General features: G+C 45.7%; 1 protein-coding gene across 4 annotated transcripts in view; it reads left to right on the top strand.

The window, feature by feature from the left end:
- Positions 1 to 6133: 6133 nt before the first annotated feature.
- The window catches only part of PIK3C3 (phosphatidylinositol 3-kinase catalytic subunit type 3), an 88906-nt gene continuing 78776 nt past the window's right edge, over positions 6134 to 16263 (top strand). For all 4 annotated transcript variants that reach the window (XM_086628714.1, XM_086628715.1, XM_086628713.1 and 1 more), the window contains exons 1-4: positions 6134 to 6214; positions 8043 to 8231; positions 8741 to 8884; positions 11514 to 11643. In XM_086628714.1, coding sequence (XP_086484840.1) covers positions 6147 to 6214; positions 8043 to 8231; positions 8741 to 8884; positions 11514 to 11643 — 531 coding nt within the window. In that variant the 5' untranslated portion in view covers positions 6134 to 6146. The remainder of the gene's footprint in view (positions 6215 to 8042; positions 8232 to 8740; positions 8885 to 11513; positions 11644 to 16263) is intronic.

Below are 16263 nucleotides of genomic sequence, written 5' to 3'. Positions count from 1 at the left end.
AATACACTACTTCAAAAACTGCTTTTAATGCCAACTTCAGACGTCTTCTATTATTTTTTTCCCTTAGCTCTTTTTCTGATAAATAAACGAAACTTAAATAATGATCTAAAATGTCTCTATAAAGGTGAAATGAATGGTGAGATTATTTAACTGATCTTACTAATTTCGTTAATTGAAAAAGGATCCAATTTTTCCTGAGACAAAATAACACTGAAACGGGTTCACACATATAAACACACTTGCTGTTTGTGTACACAGAGATATACATCACTCAGTTTTAAAATTGTGAGATTTATTTGCCTTTTAAATTTTTACAGTTTTATGTTTTACTTTTTCTCCACAGCCAAGAAGAGCAATACGTTTGTTTATCTTTTTTATGGAAAACAGAGATTTTTATGTAAAAAACTGGGCTGGAACCAAACTAACAAACAAACAGAAGCCATCAAAAATTACGAGGCAGGCAATAAATGAATGGCAGCTGCCAGAGCTGTAGAAACTGTAAATGTGATGAAAAAGTGACAAATTAAGAGAAAAAACCCTGGATAAAAGTTCATTTTTTTTTTAAAAGTTATTTTAACATCACCTGTGCAAAGGAATTTGTTGGTTAAATCATGTTCAAATTATGTTTGCGCGGCAGTTCGCGCGCAGTTTGTGCAGCTGTTTGTGGGAGGAGGGCGCAGTCAGTCAGTCGGGCTGCTGCTCGAGAGGTGAGTTTCGTTGGTGGCCGTCACCCTCTCAGAAAAAACTCAGTCATGGTGACCACCCGGTGGATGGCAAAGACCTCTGCACCCAGCAAGAGGGATGTGGAAGCGCAGACAGAGCTCCCACAGAAGGACGCAGCTCTCCAGGTCTCCGGCTGCAGGGAGTGCCTGAGCCTCTCCACGGTAAGTGGTGAGAACAGCTGTGTGAGGTGTGACCAGGTGGATGATCTGCTCATCATGGTCACAGAGCTGCGGGAGGAAGTAGACAGGTTGAGAAGCATCAAGGAGCCTGAGAAAGAGAGAGATCAGTGGTGCCGGGCACTGAAAAAGGAAACTCAAAAGGAAACTCAAGATGAAGGGGGTTCTTCCTCACCCCACAAGGCAGAGGACCGTAATTTAAAGGTGAGCTACGAATGGAAAAAAGTCCGTGCTCAGGGCAACAGGCGACCGACCCCCCTGCTCCTTGCCTACCTCAGCTCCCCAGGTGCCCCTGCAAAACAGGTATGAAGCTCTGGAGGTGGAAGGCCCATTGATGCACGGTGTAGCTGAGGGACCATCTGCACTGGAGGTGCACGGTCGATCAAGAGAGACTTCAGGACCCTGGGACAGCTGGTAAGAGGATCTGGGGCACAGGTAATATTCTCTTCCATCCTTCCAGTTGCGAGCAATGACTGGAAGAAGCAAGTGCATTCAGTCAATTAATATGTGGCTCCATGGCTGGTGTCATTGCCACATTTTTGGCTTTTTTGATAATGGGATGGGACACATGGCACCAGGTCTACTGGCACCAGATAGGACTTGTCTTTCTCAGAGGGGAACGAGGGTCTTAGCGCAACAGCTAGCAGGGCTCATTGACAGGGCTTTAAACTAGATTTGAAGGGGGAGGGGGGTAATATCAAGAATGATAAAGATATGCTGGAAGTACCTGTAGAACAGAAGAAGGGAATTCCAGCTGCTCCAGCCAGGAAGTCAGATTCCTCTGGGGCTCAACTTAAATGCCTTTATGTCAAGGCGCGCACACAGAATGGGGAATAAGCAAGAGGAGTTAGAAGTGTGTGCGCCTGTTGGGGTATGATCTTATTGGCATCATGGAGACGTGGTGGGATGAATCCTAGGACTGGAGTGTCAGAATGGAAGGATACAGGCTCTTTAGGAAGGACAGGCAGGGGAGAAGAGGAGGAGAGGTTGCCCTCTCTCAAAGACCAGCTGGAGTGCATGGAGCTACACCTGGGGACGGATGAGGTGCCAAGCTGAGAGCTTATGGGTCAGGATTAAAGGGAGAACAGGGACAGGGGACATAGTAGTAGAGGTCTGCTACAGGCCACCTGACCCGGAGGACTGGGTGGATGAGGCCCTCTACAGACAGATAGGAGCTGCCTCATGTTCACGAGCCCTGGTCCTCATGGGGGACTTCAACCACCCTGATACCTGTTGGAGGGACAACACAGCAAGGCACAGGCAATCCAGGAGGTTCCTGGAATGCATGGATGATAACTTTCTTCTCCAAGTGGTAGAGGAACCAATGAGGAGAGGTGCTTTGCTGGACCTTGTTCTCACCAACACAGGAGGGCTGGTGGGGAACGTAACACTCAAGGAGAGCCTTGGCTGCAGTGATCATGAAATGGTGGAGTACAAGATTCTTAGGGAAGCAAGGAGGGTGCTCAGCAAGCTCACTACTCTGGATTTCAGGAGAGCAGACTTCAGCATCTTCAGGAATCTCCTCCGTAGAGTACAATGGGATGAAGCCCTGGAGGGAAGAGGGGCCCAAGAAAGCTGGTTAATATTCAAGGATCACCTCCTCCAAGCTCAGGAGTGGTGCATCCCAACAAAGAGAAAGTCAGGTAGGAACGCCAGGAAGCCTGCATGGATGAACAAGGAGCTCCTGAACCAACTCAGACACAAAAAGAAGGTCTACAGAGGGTGGAAGCAAGGATAGGTAGCCTGGGAAGAATACAGAGAAATTGTCTGAGCAACCAGAAATCAGGTTAGGAAAGTTAAAGCCCTGATAGAGTTAAATCTGGCCATGGACATCAAGGGCAACAAGAAAAGAAAAACTTCTATAGATATGTCAGTGAGAAAAAGAGATCTAGGGAAAATGTAGGCCCTCTCTGGAAGGAAACGGGGGACCTGCCTACCCAGGATATGGAGAAGGCTGAGGTTCTCAATGACTTCTTTGCCTCAGTCTTCACTGGCAAGAGCTCCAGCTGCACAGCCCAAGTAACAGAAGGCAAAGGCAGGGACTGTGAGAATGAAGCACCACCCGCTGTAAGAGACCAGGTTCGAGACCACCTAAAGAACGTGAAGGTGGACAAGTCCATGGGACCTGATGAGGTGCATCCGCGGGTCCTGAGGGAACTGGCAGATGAAGTTGCTAAGCCACTATCCATCATATTTCAGAAGTTGTGGCAATCTGCTGAAGTTCCCAATGACTGGAAAAGGGGAAACATAGCCCCCATCTTTAAAAAGAGAAAAAAAGAAGACCCAGGGAACTACAGGCCAGTCGGTCTCACCTCTGTGCCCGGCAAGATCATGGAGCAGATCCTCCTGGTGACTATGCTAAGGCACATAGAAAATAAGGGGGTGACTGGTGACAGCCAACATGGCTTCACTAAGGGCAAATCCTGCCTGACTAATTTGGTGGCCTTCTACGATGAGGTTACAGCATTGATGGATAGGGGAAGAGCAAGAGACATGGATTTGACGAATGGACCACTTGGTGGATAAAGAATTGGCTGTATGGTCGCACTCGAAGAGTTGTGGTCAATGGCTCAATGTGTAGGTGGAGACCAGTGACGGGTGGTGTTCCTCATGGGTCAGTACTGGGGCCAGTGCTATTTAATATCTTTGTTGGTGACATGGACAGTGGGATCGAGTGCACCCTCAGCAAGTTTGCACATGACACCAACTTGTGTGGTGCTGTGGACACACTGGAGGGAAGGGATGCCATCCAGAGGGACCTTGACACGCTTGAAAGGTGGGCCTGTAAGAACCTCATGAAGTTCAACAAGGCCAAGTGCAAAGTCCTGCACGTGGGTTGGGGCAATCCCACACACAAGTACAGGCTGGGCAGAGAATGGATTGAGCAGCCCTGAGCAAAAGGACTTGGAAGTGCTGGTGGATGAGAAGCTCAACATGAGTCGGCAATGTGCACTGGCAGCCCAGAAAGCCAACCATATCCTGGGCTGCATCCAAAGCAGGTGGGCAGCAGGTTGAGGGAAGAGATTCTGCTGCTCTGCTCTTGTGAGACCCCACTTGGAATACTGTGTTCAGCTCTGGAGTCCCCAACACAAGAAGGTCATGAAGGTGCTGGAGGGGGTCCAGAGGAGGGCCATGAAGATGATCCGAGGGCTGGTGCACCTCTTCTATGAGGACAGACTGAGAGAGTTGGGGCTGTTCAGCCTGGAGAACAGAAGCCTCTGGGGTGATCTCATAGCAGTCTTCCAGTACTTAAAGGGGGCCAACAGGAAAGCTGGAGAGGGACTTTTTACAAGGGCATGTAGTGAAAGGACAAGGGGCAATGGATTTAAACTGAAAGAGGGGAGATTTGGATTGGATATAAGGAAGAAATTTTTCACTCAGAGTGTGGTGAGGTATTGGCACAGGTTTCCCAGAGAAGTTGTGGCTGCCCCATCCCTGGAAGTGCTCAAGGCCAGGTTGGATGAGACTTTGGGAAACCTGGTATAGTGGAGGGTGTCCATGTCCATGGCAGGGGGGTTGGAACTAGATGATCTTTGAGGTTCCTTCCAAACCAAACCATTATATGATGCCATGATTCTATGTTTTGCACTCATGACACATTCCAGCTTGGCAGCGCTGGAAAGCAAAGGCTTCATTTTAGTGATACATGTTTCTGGGTCAGGGTATTCTCTAATTTCCTAGTTTTTTGGGGGAAGTAGGCAAAAAAGAGCTCCTGAACTTAGCACCCGGGGGGGGTGTGCTGGGGAAGTGTTGATTTGAAACAGTCCTTCTTTGCTTCAAGAAGTCTTTGTCCCCTGCTTCGGCCTCTTCCCCCATTGCTGCTGACTTACAGGAGAAGAGGACTAGGTGATGACACGTCCTTCCACATCTGCTCATTAACAGTTTTTGCTGTGAAAACAGATGAGAATTTACTGGTTCTGAACGACAACTACCTTTTTATAATATGAGCAGCACATGTTGGGAGAGACTACCTCTGTTTCCATGCTCCCTCATAACTAGTGCTGCTGTACACCCAGCAACCTCCACCACGACAGCACTTTTTATACTTTCATTCAGCAATTCTGAGAAGTTCAGTGGCTGTGGTGGATCATAAAGCATGAACCTCCTCTGTAGTCAGCCCCAGCTGCTTTGCCTACATGGACAGAACAAGTGTTAGGATGGTACTGACACATGCATTGCTGTTACTTGGAAGTGCCTGCAGTCCTCATGAACCCTGAAAACACTAAGGATTGCTTGAAATCATGGATTATTTACGGAATGTAAGTTGTGGGTGATTCTTGGTTGCCTGTGTCGGATTTGGAGCCATTCAGCACACATTTTAGAACTTTGCTTTGTGTTAGGTGATGATTGCTGATCCCCTACCCCTGCTGACGGCTGAGGCTTTGGGAAAAACATAACAAACGAGCAAGGAATGCTCCCAAATCAAGCACGAGAGACTCGTAATGCAATTATCACGATGAATTCAGCTGTCGACCTGTAATGTCCACGTTCCGCACAGCGTTTGCTGCACGGTGGGAGAAGGCACCTGCCGCTCCTGCTCGGCCTCCTTCAGAGGCATCAGTAACACACAGGAGGGATCGTTTACTTCAAAACGATCCAGCGTGTGCCTGCCCCTGCAAGAGACACGAGACGTACGCTCCGTACGCCTCACGGAAGGGTTTCAGAGACAAGGGATGCGGCTGCAGCGCGGCCACAGGCTGAGGCGACAGGCGCTGCGAAACGGCCGTTAGCCGGAGCCTGGACACCCTCAGACACACCGCTCTGGGGGCGGCTCCCGCGCAGCCTGACCCTCCCCTCCCCTCCCTGCCCTCGGGCGGGACAATCGGCCATCTCGCATCCCGCTAGGGCAGCGGCCATCTTGCCATACCTCTCAATGGAAGCGCCCATCTTGCGGTGCCGTACAGGCGGCGGCGGCGGCAGCCACAGCGGTGAGAGAGGAGCGGGCGCAGCCATCTTGAGGCTGCCCACCCGGCTTGACTAAGGCTGGCGGCCATCTTAGTAAAGGGCTTGTTACAGCGAGCGGTGGCGGCGTCGCCCCTCCTTCCTCCCTTACACAAAATGGAGGCAGCAGCGTCGCTCCCTCCTTCCTCCCTTAAGCAAGATGGCAGCCGCGGCGCCTGCGCAGAGCGTAGGCGCCGAGCGCGGACCCCGGCGGCGGGACTGCCGGCGCGGATGCGGCTGCCCGCGGGCGGTTGTGGCGGAGGGCTCGGGCGCCGCTGAGGCGGCGGGCGGGGGCCAGCGGCAGCCATGGGCGAGACCGAGAAGCTGTATTACGTTTACAGCTGCGACCTGGACATCAACGTGCAGCTCAAGATGTGAGTGAGGGGGGCCGCGGCTCGCGGCGTCCGCCGGCTGCGCGGCGGCCGGGGCCGCGGGGGAGGCGGCGGCGTCCCCGTCCCCGCCGGCTCGGGGGGCTGGGGGGGGGGCCGGGGTGCGGGCGGGAGCTTCCCCGCGGGAGCCCGGGTGCGGGGCGCTGCCGGCCCCGTGTCCCCGCACCCACACCGGGAGCTCACGGCCGCCGCCGCCGCTGTCCCTCGGGGCGGCGGGCGGAGGCCGCGCGGCCGCTTCCTTTCGGCTGCCTCCCTCCTTCCTTCCTCCCTCCCTTCCTTCCTGGCGCCAGGGCCGGGCGGTGAGCTCCGCTCTGAACGCGTGACAGGCGCTCACGGCATCGAGCTCCCCCGCAGTGCCGGGCGGTCAGTTCGGCGCTGATGTCGCCGATAACCTGTCGGCGCGGGTGTCACAGCCCGCCCCTCAGCGTTCGGGGAAGGAGACGCCCTTTTCCCCGCTTCTTTCTGTGCTCCGGTGAAAGCAGGTGGCCCCTGGTCGGGTTCTCTGCCGTGGGCAAGATGCTGCGGCGTGTCAGTGTGTTCCCAACCGGGTGTTCGCGAGCTCTCCTGTTGAAGCCGGTGTTGTCCCATCCTGACGTATTTGCTGGTTCTTTTTTTTTTTTTTTTTTTTTTAATTCTTGAGATTTTTCTGCGTCGCAGCAGGGGGATGCTTACCTTCGCGTAGGAGGGACGTAGCTGGCTCTAAAACACACCATACTGAACGTTAGTACCTCAGGGTGTCGTGTGCTTTTTTGGAAAACGAACTTGGAAAAGCCGGCTCGGGGGTTGTTCAGCTTGCGAAGGGGGGAGTGATACCCGACGTCTGATGCACGTGTCCTCTTGGCTAATTCGTTCTACCTAACAAAAACAGAACTAGGATTTTTTTGTGTGTGTGTGTGTGCATCAGAGCGTATGTTGCCCTGGAACGTGCTGTGCTGCACGTTTGCTTGCAAATTTTCCTGCAAGAAAACTGTTCGTCTGCTCTGAAGCGCTTTTGTGGTGCTGATAGGTTTTTATTTACTGGGACGTTGGTCTTCCATGTTTTCCCAGCAGCACCACAGTTCCTTTTTTTTTTTTTCTTTTCACGTGTCACAGTCAGATGTTTAACATGTGTGATTGTTTTCATCGTGGTGTAGCTGAGGCCTGAGAAATTCCTTCGATTTAGTCTAACACTAGCAGCTGCAGATCGCTACAGGGCTTTAATCAGGTTTGATCTGAATAGCCCACGTAGTTGAGTTTTGATTTGTTGGTGATGTGAGAGATGACTGGCATCTAAAGCCAGTCATACATTTCACATTTCATACAACTTAAAAATAAGGCTTTTCTTATCATTTTTTTCCCAAATACTATTTGCAGCACATGTATGCTGGTGTTCTTTTTTTGTTGTTGTTTTTGTGTTTTTGTTTTTTTTTTTTTTTTTAATAATAGCAAGCACATGTCGTCTCATTGTTGCCCTGCTTAGGGTACTTAATTTGATGCTGCCTGAGAATCTACAGGTTGTACTAGAAAAAGTTGTCTCCATTGAAAAGAAAAAAAAAGTAATGCTTCCCTTTCCTTCCCTGCTCTCCTCCCTCTCCCAAATCAGTATAACAATAAATTCTGTATTTGTTCATCACTTCACATCCTGAGTTCCTCTCTGATGTTTGGATTTCACTATTGGCTAGTAATGCAAAGTGAGGATAGTCTCAATACTTGGTAATCTAGATGTAAGACATAAAAATAGAATAGGGTTTTTACTGTGGATAAAAATAAATTTTTGTTTATTTATTTTCCTCTTTCCCTGCCTCCTTCCTGCTCTGCCCTGCCCTGCCCTCAGAGGAAGTCTGGAAGGGAAAAGAGAACAGAAGAGTTACAAAGCTCTCCTAGAAGATCCAATGCTGAAGTTCTCGGGACTGTATCAAGAAACTTGCTCTGACTTGTATGTAACTTGTCAGGTGTTTGCAGAAGGGAAGCCTCTTGCTCTTCCAGTTAGAACTTCCTACAAAGCTTTTAGCACTAGATGGAAGTAAGTGACTGCCTTTCATTTCATATTCCTCTTGGTTACCAGAGCATCAAGTTACATAAATAAATCTATATACCTTTTATTCGTGTCAGAAAGATTTGTTTTCTGTTGTGTTCTTCAAATAACTTACCTTTCTTCATGTGTCTGTATGGTTATTAAGTGTCGCCCTGTCAGAATAAAACCAACCTTTTTGTGTAATAGGTAAGTAATAAAATTGTTACTTGTGTGTTTGGGCATGGCTTGCTACTGAACTTCTGGGGCCTGGGCTGGCACACTTTCATACTGTTTACTGGACAGACTGATCTCTGGTACTTGGTTGTGAAGCATTTTTCCTTTTGTCTCTAGCCTTTTAATCGTGCTTCAGGCAAGTATTTGAATGGTTAAAGCCTGCAAGAAAAATAGCCCATCTGCCCTTAGAAATTCATGTTCTAAGAGAATCTGGGTTGTATAAACTGATACAGAGTAACTTGAATTCTAAAGCTTTGTGTTTAATATAAAGTGTTTCTCTGCAGCTGGAACGAATGGCTGAAACTGCCTGTGAAGTACCCAGACTTGCCTCGCAACGCACAGGTGGCTCTGACCATCTGGGATGTGTATGGACCGGGTAAAGCAGTTCCTGTGGGAGGAACAACGGTCTCGCTCTTCGGGAAATATGGGTATACTGCTTTTTCTTCTGTAATACAGATTTGAAGCTCAGTTGTGAATAGTAGGGTAGTGGTGATTACAAGAGATTTGGAAAAAAAAACAAAACCAACCCAGGTTAACAGTTCCATGTTTGAAAAATCAGATACAGATATGATTTACTCTGTTTATTACTGAGTGTAACTTTATACGTGATAGTGTTGTAAAAGTCTTCTCTGGTGTAACACCAACGTTTTGACTTTTTTTTTTTTTAAGATCTGTAGGCTTGGATTTTGAGGTAGCAAATCACTTTATAGTTTTGTAATGCATGGGTGCTAGAACTGATTACTTAACATAATTTATTTAATTGGCTTGTAGTTGGGCTGTTAATGCAATGTTATTTATAAGGAATAAAGTGTAACTCAGTAAATCAAGAGTTTCCAAAATTAATAATCTGTGATCCAATAGAGAGTGGGTTTAGTGAATTTGTGAATGATAACACTAAGCTGGAATGGATTAGAAGTGTGCTGTGGGAGGTGACAGTACACCTAAAGGATCTTGACTGAAAAGGGGCCTGGAAAAAAAATAGGATGCAGTTTAATGAAAAGTATGAGGCCCTGGTACTTCTTGCAGTTGATTGTAGTCAATTACAGAATCGGGAGCAGCTGCCCAGGAAAACAGAGGAGAAGTTTTGTGGTTTAAAGTGAATCTTAAGTTTTTCATGATTCAGCGTTGTGATGCTCTTGTGAAACGAGCAAACAACATTGAACATGTGACCAGTCTGCAAGTGTGTGCCTCGGGCAGTGTTGTATGCTCCTGCTCCGTGCTCATCTGCTCAGCTAGGATATGTCCAGCTCTATACAACTGACCCTAAGCAAGTTGCTGACTACTGGAAGTCTAAGGGAGTCCATATCATTGAACATCTAGCACATACGTGTGATGGAGGAGGAGTAAAGACCAGTAAGTCTGAAGAAAAGACCACAGAGACTCTTTCCTGGTATATAGGTAGCCCTGGAAAATGGGGAGAAATAGCCTTTTTTTTGTCTTGTCAGTGAAGAGGAAGAAAGAAGTCTAAACTGAAGTGGAGGAAAAGTTTAGTTTAGCATTAGGAAAGCAGTTCTAGTGATACTGGAATGCAGAAAATAACTGTGGAGAGGATTGTATCTCTGCCATGGAAGATACTGCTTTGACAAAAAGATTGACGTTTTCTTAGGTCTGAAAATTGAACTGGATGAATTGGAGTCGGCTGCGAAGACTGCTGGTAGTTTTTAAAGCATTAGAGCATAGTCCCTGGAAAAAGATGAAATTTATAAATGAAATTTACTCTTTTTTCAAGCATGTGGGGCCTGAAGGAAGTAGATGGACAGAAAGTAACAAATAATTTCAAAATTTTGTGTTTACTTGTAAATGGAAACCCTTGTAGGAGTATTCCACAAAGTGATGTGTAAATTGAAGGTCAGGTGGTCCTTCTAGTTGGTATTTCTCATTTTTAATGGTTGACTTCACAGGCTGAGGTCTCTTTTACAGGCTGAGAGAGTTGGGACTGTTTAGCCTGGAGAAGAGAAGGCTCCGGGGTGGTCTTATAGCAGCCTTCCAGTACTTAAAGGGGGCCTACAGGAAAGCTGGAGAGGGACTTTTTCCAAGAGCATGTAGTGATAGGACAAGGGGCAATGGCTTTAAACTGAAAAAGGAGAGATTTAGATTAGATCTAAGGAAGAAATTTTTCAGTTTGAGCGTGGTGAGGCACTGGAACAGGTTGCCCAGAGAAGTTGTAGATGCCCCATCCCTGGAAGTGTTCAAGGCCAGGTTGGATGAGGCTTTGGGCGACCTAGTGCAGTGGAGGGTGTCCCTGCCCATGGCAGGGGGCTTGGAACTGGATGATCTTTGAGGTCCCTTCCAACCCTAACCATTCTATGACTTTTTGAAGTGTTCATTCCAGTTGCGTTTACCTGAAGTTGTTAGAGTTAAGCGGTCGCCTCTCGTTGGCAGAAGTAATGCACTTGATTTCTGGGGCACCTTTTGTAGGCAGGTCAGCACAAATACGCAAGGGAAGCAGAGTTTTGCTGAGAAAAAGTGTGGTCAGTTACCATGCAAAGGTTTGTTCACGGCACAATTGCCGATTCAATTTTAAGTGTAGATGGAAAAAATGGTGCATTGAGAGTTGTGTGGAGTTGTGTGGGTTTTTTATTTAGCAGCTCAGAAGGCTGCTTTTTATCTGTTGACCTTCCAATGAAGCTTAGGTAGTCTTGTAGTTGAATTTTTTCAGACTGGCAGACTTAAAGTCACATTATAATTCGCAAGTCAAAAGGAATACTTTCTGCTTCATTACAAGTGAGGAAGCTATGAAGGTCAAGCTCTGTCCTCAGTTTTCGTTTGTACCACCCCACTGACTTTGGGAATTACCCGTTTTTCTTCCACTTGCCAAATAAATTGTGTCAGACTTATCATTTTCTTCTAAACTCCATGTGCCTATAAGAATTAAGGCCGTAGAGGGCACGAAGTGCAAGTCACTCTTGAAGTTCAGTTGAATTATGCATGGTGGTGCGTGTTTGTAGGTTTGGCAAAGGAAGCCACTTTGTTCTCTTGCAGCTGCTGCTGTACTTTGATTACTGACAGCTGTATTATTTTGAATTTACTGAAGTGATTCTGTGTTTTTCCCTGCAGTATGTTCCGTCAAGGAATGCATGATTTGAAAGTCTGGCCCAATGTAGAAGCTGATGGCTCGGAGCCCACCAGAACTCCTGGGAGAACCAGCAGCACAGTCTCTGAAGATCAAATGAGCCGCTTGGCAAAGGTAATGGAATAGCGAGTAACCTTTAAAAAGTATGTGAAAAGCTTCATTGGAGTGAAATTAAGAGAGTTTTTAGTGAAGACAGGCTTCTCATGTTGTTTTCTCACGTGAAAGCTATCTTCCTTTGATTGTTTAGGTATTTCACAGCATATCTACAATCGAGTAGACTACATCATGCTCAGTTGCTTCTGAAATGCTTTTTTAAAGGGGACATTTGAATACGTTTTAAAATACGTAGCATTCTGCTGTAACAACTTAGCAGCCTAATTCTTTGTAAAGAATGAAAATGTGAACATGCCATGAAGATGCTTGAAGCCAAAACTCCATCAGGTTCAGTAAGAGCAGCTCTTAAGAGTAATTTGTGACGACAGTCTAGTTTCTTTCAGTAGCCATCTTTTAGGTTTACGGCTGTCTGGTGTAGTGTTCAGCTGTGTATGACATACCTCTACACTAGAAAGAATGTGAGTAGGACTGCAAAAATTAACAAAGTTCATTCATTTAAGATCATGAATATGTGTGTGTATTAGTATTTTCTTCTCCCACCGTGATGGCAGGCTGTATTTTTGCCATCAAAACTACTTCTGGATAGAACTACTACTAGTTCTTGAACTGTTTTGATACCTGATCTCTCCCATTCTTCGGGTAAGCTTACCCCAAGCTTGCCAAATCACTCAACTCATTTACTCAGTGTACTTTCTTCTTCATCTTGGTCTCCTAGTTTTTGTCACTTACCTTTGTGCAACTCCCAGTGAAAGATAAGTCCAGTGTCATAAATATGTCCATTTTCTCATCTCAAGATTTATCACAGCGATAACGTAGCTTTCATTTAGAGTCTTTATTAGTCTAGTTCACCTTGAATTTATAATGGAAAACTCATTAAAGCTTTCTGCCAGGGGTGGTACCCCATTTCTTCTTGTATCATCGTAGAATAAATCCCCTCGAGCCCGAGGAAGCTTTGTAGGCAGACACTAGATATCAAGGCTTATTCATGATTCATCAAGTGGTTACATGATGTGGGCTGTGGGTCTCTGAGAAAGGGCTTTAGAGTGTAGGCCTTCCCTTTCCGGTTAGTTCTATTATGAAACATACTAGTGATTTTTTCTTCTCTTCCATTCTCTCCCTGTGCTCCCTAGCTCAAGAAATTCAAATAATGTAGTATATATTCAAATAAAATTCAAATAATGTACACTGTTTGAGTCTTAAAATACCTGGGTCTGTTCTAGCCTGTTCTTTTTGTCTATGGAAGAAGAGGGAAATCTCCTTTCAGATCCCCATTGAGAGTTCTAGTTAATGGCTAATAAATGGTAATAACATCAGTGTCACCGTTCTTCTCTTCTGAAGGCTGTTTTGGGAGGCATTAATTTCTGAAAGATGAGAATGTTTTCACTCATGTTTTGTTCTGTTCATTTATAAAAACATTGCACCATCAGATGCCAGCGAAGCGAATAGGGTTTCTGGGTAGTCTGTCTGTGAGAGCATTCATTTGCACAGCTGTTTACACAGCAGATGAGGTTCTTGTGATGTACCATTCCTAAATAGCTGTTGTTTGAGCACAGTCAGCTTCAGTTTTGCTATGACTTAATCAGTTGCTGAGCTCCTCCCCATGCTGCTGTATGTGGAGTTATATTTAAATATGGGCAAGAGGAGTAGGACTAAGTAAATACAAGATGAGTTTCTGTGGACTTGGTTATTCTTGGTTTATTTTGCTTTTTTTCTGTTTATTGGACAGACTTATCATTTATAAGTGTCATGTTATTGATAGATGTTTGATACCGGAGGCCAGATTAGAGTCCTCCAGGTAGTAAGGAACTTTTGAGAAGAGCTTGCTGAAGGACCTTTTCTCCATCTAAAAGAGAACTTGTTATTTTCTTGATGTGCTTCTGAGTTTGTGCATGTCTGGTATTTGTTGTAGGGAATTTGTGTAAAATTCGTGACTGGCTGCTGGCGGAGTTGTCTCTTTTTACCTTAAGTCATCGATACTGTGAGAAGTCTCTCATTTCGTGTTGAGGTGCCATTTGGTTGTGCGTTTACAAAACCTTGTGAGAATCTCATGAAGTTCAGCAAGGCCAAGTGCAAGGTCCTGCTCATGGGTCGGGGCAATCCCAAGCACAAGTGCAGGCTGGGCAGAGGATGCATTGAGAGGAGAAGGATGCGGGGGTGCTGGTTGAGAAGAATCTCAACATGAGCCGGCACTGTGCGCTGGCAGCCCAGAAAGCCAACCATATCCTGGGCTGCATCCAAAGCAGCGTGGGCAGCAGGTGGAGGGATGTTTTTACCCCTCTACTCTGCTCTCATGAGACCCCACATGCGGTACTGTGCTCAGCTCTGGGACAACATAAGAAGGACATAGACCTACTGGAGCCAGGCCAGAGGAGGGCCACGAAGATGATCTGAGGGCTGGGACACCTCCCCTATGAAGACAGGCTGAGAGAGTTGGGACTGTTCAGCCTGGAGAAGAGAAGGCTCTGATACCTTTTAGCAGCCTTCCAGTACCTAAAGGAGGCCTTACAAGAAGTCTGGAGAGGGACTTTTTCCAAGGGCATGCAGTGATAGGACAATGGGCAGTGGATTTAAACTCTCCTAAATCTGTGTATCAATGCTGGATGTGAATATGTGGTATTCTGAAAATTTAGATGCGCTAGTTTAAGGTATTGTAAATGAGAGGGCTACTTTGCATACAAAAAGAATAATTTTGTTAGATAAGAAAAAAGTAGGGAGTGATTTAGCTAAATCACCGTTTGGCTAAAACGGTGGACAGGTAAGGGTAAGGAATGTCTTCGTTGCTGAGAATGAGAAGACCTTTTCTGTGAACTAGTCAGGACATTTGTGAATGCATCGAGTGATGACGTCCAGCCTGGCTGAAACAGCATTTTGGTTTGTAGCTGGTCTGCATGGTGTTAGTTCTCTACCTTTGAAGTACCTTATAACGTCACATACGAGACAGAGGCCAAGTCCTGTATTATCCTTTTAGTACAGTCCTGACACATTGTGTTTCTGTCTTACTGCTGAAATAGAATTTGGCAAACTGGCTGCGGAATATAACATTACATAACCTAGCAAATAATTATTGCTGTATTATGCTCCTGTTTACAGTGCTGCCAGTAAGTTGAAAGAACCTAAAAGACTGGGTTTCTGTGCTTTGGTTACATCCAGCATCCTGAAATGTTATTAAGGAATATACTTTGCCTTCCTCTGCCTTTCTTTTTCCTTTTGTACCGTGAAGTTTCTGAAGTTTGTTGAAGGTGATCTGAAGATAAGCTGTGCCAGAGTTTTCTGGAGACAAAACAAATGAAAAAAAGCCTCTACTATGTACTAAATGGGGTTAATTAATTCTTAGAAGTCACAGTGGTCTTCCAAAGTTTGCATCGAAATCTTACTACTTCTGTAAAGCTGTCCTGTGGTCTGAAGTTTAAAGAAATGTTAGGTGAATCAGCTGCTTTAAGCAAAAAATCTCATAGTCGTTATGTGATTATGGTTTTGTGTTTCATGGAATGCATTCAGAACAAAGAGCATCAGATGCTCATGGCTAATTTACTATTTAGTGCTTCTTGAAATGGCTAGTTCCTAGCAAATCTGAAATTTTTGTTTAAAAAAATGGCAGTATTTTCCTTCCAACTGAATAGTTTTTTCACTGCTTTTTAAATTGTGACTGATTTTTGATTAGTCCTTTTCTTTGGTAGAGCCAGTGACTAAGTTGAGGATTATTATTCAGTGGAAAATTTTAAACTTCATCTCTAGTAGACTTAGTAGGCACCAAGAATCAGAAAAAAATGAGTTAGGTAGCATATTTGTGAAATGAAAAAGTCTTGGCATTCAGAGCTAAATGTCATGCTTACTTTCATAAGTAATCTACCTTAAAATTTAATTCAGATCTTGAGATGGCACAGAGGCTATGGTGTGGGCTATAGTGTATTCCAGCTCTTTCTGACATAAACGGTTTCCAAGAAAACTAAATGAATTGGGAGTTTTGTTTCCTGCTTAGAGGTAGGAACCAGTATCCAAAGTGTTGTAGGACCGTAACACCAAATGAAACTTTGAGGAGGTGAATAAGAGGAAGAAGAGCCTGATGAACTTGTCTTAAACAGCAAGAAGTCAGTTTGTGGAAAGTGAACAAGCCACATGGTCTGTTGTTGTTCGATGTGAAGGAGCAGTTGATCAAGGCATTAAAAGACCAGGATAAATGCTCACTACCTGATCTTTGGCAGATCAGTTCCTCTGATACAAGAACACCTGCAGGGAGACAGCGGAACACTGAATTTTCATTTTCTTAATGGTTTTAATGGCTATTTACAATCTTTTGGTGACCAGGCAGTTATTTGCCTGTTGCGTCAGCATTGCTTCTAAGAGACATAAAAAGCTATTTGATTCTGCATACTTTCTGAAGCTTGGCTTCTTGTGAGTTCGTCATGTATGTACTCTCCAGATCAGCCAGGATCTGTACCTGGATATGGAGTTGATGCTCTGTTTTCAGAGTATGTCCTGGCAGGGTTTGTATTTAGCCCAGGTCATCCTTGATGTGCAATAATACTCGTGGCTGTACTGCTAAGACATCAGTTTACCCGGGATTTGAGTGAGAACAATGAAACAGTACTACTGGTGCAAACTCTTAACCCTTTTTTCCTT

Source organism: Tauraco erythrolophus, chromosome Z (genome assembly GCF_009769465.1).
Source record: "Tauraco erythrolophus isolate bTauEry1 chromosome Z, bTauEry1.pri, whole genome shotgun sequence".
Classification (NCBI taxonomy): domain Eukaryota; kingdom Metazoa; phylum Chordata; class Aves; order Musophagiformes; family Musophagidae; genus Tauraco; species Tauraco erythrolophus.
This window is presented reverse-complemented; position numbering and strand designations above follow the sequence as displayed.